Source organism: Triticum dicoccoides, chromosome 5B, assembly GCF_002162155.2.
Source record: "Triticum dicoccoides isolate Atlit2015 ecotype Zavitan chromosome 5B, WEW_v2.0, whole genome shotgun sequence".
In the NCBI taxonomy this organism is placed as follows: Eukaryota; Viridiplantae; Streptophyta; class Magnoliopsida; order Poales; family Poaceae; genus Triticum; species Triticum dicoccoides.
Genome location: NC_041389.1, coordinates 434,276,613 through 434,282,791, shown reverse-complemented (window position 1 = coordinate 434,282,791; position 6,179 = coordinate 434,276,613). Strand labels below are relative to the sequence as shown.

General features: G+C 44.7%; 1 protein-coding gene across 1 annotated transcript; it reads left to right on the top strand.

The window, feature by feature from the left end:
• The first annotated feature begins 613 nt into the window (after positions 1–613).
• LOC119309658 (probable protein phosphatase 2C 69) lies at positions 614–5,265 on the top strand. The gene is made up of 9 exons (XM_037585617.1): positions 614–802; positions 1,316–1,487; positions 1,927–2,080; positions 2,145–2,208; positions 2,769–2,876; positions 3,102–3,227; positions 3,311–3,570; positions 4,577–4,779; positions 4,931–5,265. Exons 1-9 carry the CDS (start codon positions 614–616, stop codon positions 4,933–4,935), a joined length of 1,281 nt encoding a protein of 426 aa, XP_037441514.1. The 3' UTR covers positions 4,936–5,265.
• The last annotated feature ends 914 nt before the right edge of the window (positions 5,266–6,179 follow it).

The window sequence follows — 6,179 nt, the reverse complement described above, 5'->3', positions numbered from 1 at the left end:
GGGGTGATGGTAAACGTTCCCAATAATAAGAAGGAGAAAACAGTTGAGGTCCTTTCGCCGGCCACGCTGGCCACCACCTCCCCTCTCGCCGGCGCCGCTCCGCACGTGCATCTTCACCTGACCCCGTCAAAACCCGCGCCACCGTCCGATCGAGGCCGAGCAAGCGACAGCGCCCGGCCGGCCGGGCCGGCCGCCTCTCGGGTTCTCAGACCCCCCGGCCCCACCCGTCCACGCACGCATCCAGCTCGCACGCACCTGGGCCGGAACAAGAGAGGGACGCAGGCACGCAGCAGAGCAGAAACTAACGGAGCGGGAACAAAACAGAGCTGGCACGAGTCAAGTCATAACCGCACTGCGCGTCTCCGCCCCGATAAAATCGCAACGCATTCGTCCCTCTTCCCTCCCTTCCCTCCCTCGATCGCTCCCTTCCGCGTGGCGCCCACGATCGCGCGCGGCCCACCAGCGGCGCCATTCCGCGTGGATTTTTTCCTCCCTCTTTCCGTTACGGGGGCGAAGCGTGGGGGGCGAGCCGTTGGATTGAGCGGCTCTTCCTGGGAGGAGCAGGGGGAGGAGGAGGGTTTGGGGGGAGGCGGGCGATCGGTGCGGCGGCGCCATGGCGATGGCGGCGGTGCCGCTCGGCGTGCTGCTGCGGCGGGAGGTCACGAGCGAGCGGATGGAGCGCCCCGACGTGCTCTGCGGGGAGGCCAGCCGCAGCCGCAAGGGCGAGGACGTCACGCTGCTCCTCGCCGACGCCGGCCAGCGCGTCGCCGGCGACCCCTCCACCTCCTTCTCCGTCTTCGCGGTACTGCATTGCCCCCCCCGCGCCCCCTTCCCCTGCCCCTGCCCATGCCCATGCCTGTCTCTCGAGAAGGTTCTAGAATACCCGGGAAGAAAAGAGACAGAAGGTTCTAGAATACCCGCCCGGAACTGTGCGACATGGAGGCCACTCCTTCAGCCTCCTGTACATGATTGACACCCACCCAGCATGTTTTTCTCTGTCGCGTTTGGCGGAGCTGCCATGCCTTTTTGGTAGGGTTCAGAATATTTGTTGGTCGTCTGCACGTAGGCTGCTAGTTCATGACCAAGAAAGAGTGTTGGGAGCCTGCTACGTATGAAAAATTACTTGTAGTAAAAAACATACTAGGAACGAAATATTACCTTTGATCCAAATGATCTCGTGTCTTAATCTTATTGTCAGGTTGACCGGTGCCATCATTTGATTTATTTAGTGGCCTGGCTGGTCATTTTTTAATCGGGGTGGTGTGTTTCTGTTGATTGATCACTGACCACTGATTACTGTCTCACATATTTATAGCTGTTTGATGGCCACCATGGATCTGGAGCGGCCATATACGCGAAGAACAATCTGCTGAACAATGTCCTGCGTGCTACCCCTTCAGGTTTGACCAGGGATGAGTGGCTTGCAGTGCTCCCACGTTCACTCGTTGCAGCATTTGTCAAGACAGATAAAGATTTGCAAGCAGCAGGTAAATCAGGCCTATCCTTGTTTACCTTGTTGATGTAAAGTTTCCAGTTCCTTGAGAAAATAGGCATACACTGTAGTTTTTCATATGACTGTTCGTTAGTGCACATGCTGTTACTGTTTATTTAGGCCATCTTGTGAACTTGGAAATGTTCCTGATCCTTATGGCAATCGAACTATTCCTGTCATCCTGTGGAATTCATGTGTTCCAAGCAGGGACTTAGCACTTTGTTTGTTGTCAAGGACGAAGTAAAGCTGTATGAACCATTCATAGTCATTCTAGTTGGTTGATTAGATATTTACACCATCAGATATGTTCTTGAGTTAACTGTAGTGCTAGGCCGCGTGGTTGAGACAATCGTGTTTTTGTTTAATTTGTCTTCCTTAACACCTCAAGTGATGCATCTCTATTATCTTCTGAAACAGTCTTTTTGCTGTTTCAGCTGAAAGTTCTGGTACAACTGTGACATTTGTGATAATAGACGAGTGGGTTGTAACAGTAGCATCAGTCGGTGATTCGCGCTGCATACTAGAGTCAGCTGATGGTTCACTATACCATTTGTCAGCTGATCATCGCTTCGACTCCAACCGAGATGAGTAAGTTCTGCCTTTGAGGTAATTTGTTGAGAACTGTGCAGTTCCTGACCTGTTCATTTTACAGGGTGGAACGTGTAACTGCATGGGGAAGCAAGGTTGGAAAACTGAATGTAGTTGGTGGTCCAGAGGTTCGTCTCTTTTACCTTTAATCTGTTGTGCTCTTGAGTTGGGATTTGCGGTGTGGATGCATGGTGTTACATGTTACCAATCTGATAGTTCTCATTTTCTGCAGTAACCTGCTAACCATCTGTTTCTTAATTCTCAAATATGTTGTGTCGTACGTGCACCTGACATCACTGTTAAATTAAGTGCCTACCAAACAATATCTTAGCTTATGATATGATGGACTAAATTTCTTGTGCTGCTGGTTTTTCAGCCATAAGGTAATTCCTATTTTTGGCTGCACCCTGCAGATTTTATTTAACAACTCCTGTTGTTGTTCCCTCTCTGTATTTTGCGTGGGGATTGATGAGTATTGAATACTTTGGTATGCGTGTAAAACTCTACCGTGTTTGTATTCCAAATTTGTTTAATTTAGAGAATGTTCATCTTACATCCATTGTATCATCAATGTCTAACTCAATTCTTATGTTTGTTTGATCTACTCTTTTATTGGATAATCTGGTCACTGTTTGTTTTGCTTGTTATAATCATTTCTGTTATTGAAATTTATCATGTACCTTTTCAGGTTGGTCCTTTAAGATGCTGGCCAGGTGGTTTGTGCCTATCTAGATCAATCGGGGATATGGATGTTGGTGAATGCATCATCCCTGTTCCTCATGTGAAGCAAGTGAAGGTTTGCTCATATGAAAATTCTTCTGCACCACATATCTCTTTTTTATTTTCACAAATGTTTTTGTTTGGGTGCCTATTTATCATCAGATTTCCTTTAAGATGACCTCTTCTATAATATTCCACAACATCTGTAGTTCATGGTGTGATTCTACGTCTCACCACTGCAGAGCATAGTTCGCTCTTTGCTGTGACACTATTTTGATTTTCTATTGCATTTTTGTTGCAGCTATCCAATGCTGGAGGCAGAATTATCATTGCAAGTGATGGTGTCTGGGATGATTTGACTTTTGAAATGGCTCTTGAATGTTCTCGTGGATACCCATCCGATATAGCTGCCAATCGAATTGTTAATGTAACTAATTTACAATCATTTCCATTGGTTAATAGACTCAAACTTCTGGCCCCTCATTTCGTGATATATTTTCTTATCTGAAGGAAGCAACCCTACCTCGAGGACTACGAGATGATACTACCTGCATCGTGGTGGACATACTACCTCCAGAAAAACTAGCTCCTAGTCCTCCAACAAAGTGGCAGGGAAAAACCGTGCTCAATAATATGTTCCGCGTTGATCTGAAAAATAACATGTTCCGCCGAAAAAATTCAGATGCATCTTTCAAAATAGATAGAGAATATGCTGAGCCGGATGTGGTGGAAGAAATATTTGAGGACGGGTCTGCCATGCTTTCACGAAGGTATATTCTGTTAACCAACATTCTAGACCTTTTTTCACTTGGGGTACCAGCTAGGAGCTGGATAACAGTTCTAAGAGAAAAGAACATAAATATTCCATTGTACAGCATTAGGATTGTCCATTGTGTTGTCAGACATGTACACTAGTATATACACCAACTTGAAATTAACCGAATGCTCAGGTAAATCATATTTTAATTAGTCGTCATTTTTGTCTGGTGATTCTGATGGCCTGAGTTTTCTCGATTTGATGGCCTTAAAAGCATCAATATAGCACTGTAGATCTGTAACATATTAGATGCCACTGAAAGCTACGTAGGCTTATTAGTCTTGGATTTGTAGCTTCTCCAGTTACCTATATCTTGTCTCATATGGGCAACAAGCTGATATTGCTGTCTGCTGATAGTAGGAACTGAATTACTGGAAACAGCAGATGAGTTGGCATTGCTGATTGATGGTGTCAGCCATGCAGCGCATTTATGTTCCATTGCATATTTTCATTTTAATGCTCAATTTATCTGCTGTTTCCTTTTCCAATCTCCACTACATTGAACCCTCTTCTTTTCTCTGGTCATCTACATATTGATGTCCTCGATCAAGCCAGACAGACATGGTTGATGTGTATGAGTGGCATAGCGTAGTATCAATCACTCGTGCTAGCTTAGCAGTGAAGCTAAAAGTGCTCAATAGATGACTAAAATTCAGAGTGCATATATTAGATGGGATGGTTACTTGTTAGTTATGCAGCTGCAGTTTCAGACTGACATCAATGCAGTGCAGCTCTTCAGCTCTGAGATAAACAGGAACGCACTAGCAACTACAGTTGATAGTTAAATTCTTATTGGGGTTATAGAAGTTAGCATTTTCTTTGCTCAAGTTTACGAGGTGATTCTAAGCATTTCACTAAACGGATACTCCATGCTGTAATGTGAATACGTCTTGCTTGTAACAAGTACTAATAGTTTTTCATATTATGATTTTGCTTTCTGTTTTGCTTGTTCTTTGTAGGCTTAGTACAGGATACGCACTTCGGAACATGTTTGAACCCTCCAGCTGTGCGATTTGCCAGTTTAGACTGAAATCTGGTCAGGGGATTTCCATACATGCTAACCCACTGCAACAGGAAAAAATGCAAGGTTGGCAAGGCCCTTTCCTCTGCCAAAGCTGTCATGAAAAGAAGAAAGCAATGGAGGGTAAAAGGCGTCCAATAGGTACTATTAACGATCTCATCAGCTATCTTGGTTATCTAAACTATATGCAGTGCCTTTTCTCGAAGAAATACACATCGTTTTTATCACTAGTAGATATTGACAGCTATTTTGTAACCTGCTAATTTGTTCTTTGGTTCTATTTGTGTTTCAGATTAGTCGACCGCAGATGCCTTCAGTTGTGGGGCAGGCCTAATTTCTGAAACCATTCTTTGATAGACATTCCTTTGTTTTCTTTACCAGGAACATTAGTCAGTTGACCACATATTTCTTTTTGTACATTGACCACTCTAGTCAAGCAATACAAAGTATTCTTGACAAGTTAGGTTGGAAATTCATTGATCAGTCGCACCGACATGGAAAAGGTGACCCTTTTCAAATGAGCAAAGCATAGCCGTTAGAATTTTAGCTTGACTGTATAGGGGTCTAAAGGATCACTAACATTCTTTTTGTAGATGAGTTGAATCACGGTGGTTGAGAACAAGAAAAAGTTTGGTGATTCATTGATTGCTTTAAGCTTATCTGTGCATTTCCTTTTCTTCTGAAATCGATTTGATAAGATATACTTTTTGTTCTAGAAGTATTGATGTGAATGTGAAGTAGTTTTAACATTTGATTAAGAGATACCACATGCGAGAAAATGGCCAAGGGTTTTAGAGGTGATGTGGTGCGATGTGATCTTGTGACTGGCGGTAGCCGCGGGTAGGGAGAACGTCCAGGTGGCGGATTGTTCTTTTTTCAAGGAGTTAACAGGTGTAAGAGCATCTTCAACAGTTGCCAAAAAATAGGGCATACTCACTTTTTACATCACAAGGGGGCAAAAACACTGCACCAATAGGTGCCCTATATGCAAAAAAAAAAAAAACACTCCAAGAATAGTGCAGTTGCAATATATACTTGGGTGGCTGTAGTGAACTTTTTAGGGCAGCTGGGACCATGCGAGACCACAAGAAAACATGTGTTTTACATCACTATGTTGCTCCACCAGGAGCCCTAATTTTAGGGCATCATTTTTTATTGGTGATGAACATTTTGGTGTTGCAAATTTTGCTCCAAGCCAACTTTGATGCCCTAAATAGGGCACCTATTAGAGCTGTTCTAAGGAAAGTGTTGGTTGCCGCTGGAGAGAAGAAGGGCAGAGTGGAATCAGGTGAGGAGGGCTGAGATGACGGTGCAGTCAAAGATAAACAAAACAATCTTAGAGCATGACTTTTTAAGGATTATTAGGCCTAGCTAGCAGATCTCTTAAACCAATAATCCCTAAAAACTATAGGGGCATCACTAGTTGGCGGGTGCCCCCTTGAAAGGGCCTTCCAGCGGGTGCGCGAGGGCCAGCCGTGTGGTGTGCCCAGCCGCCGCCATGATGTCCCACGCCGGGCACATCCGTGGGAGCACGTTTTTTT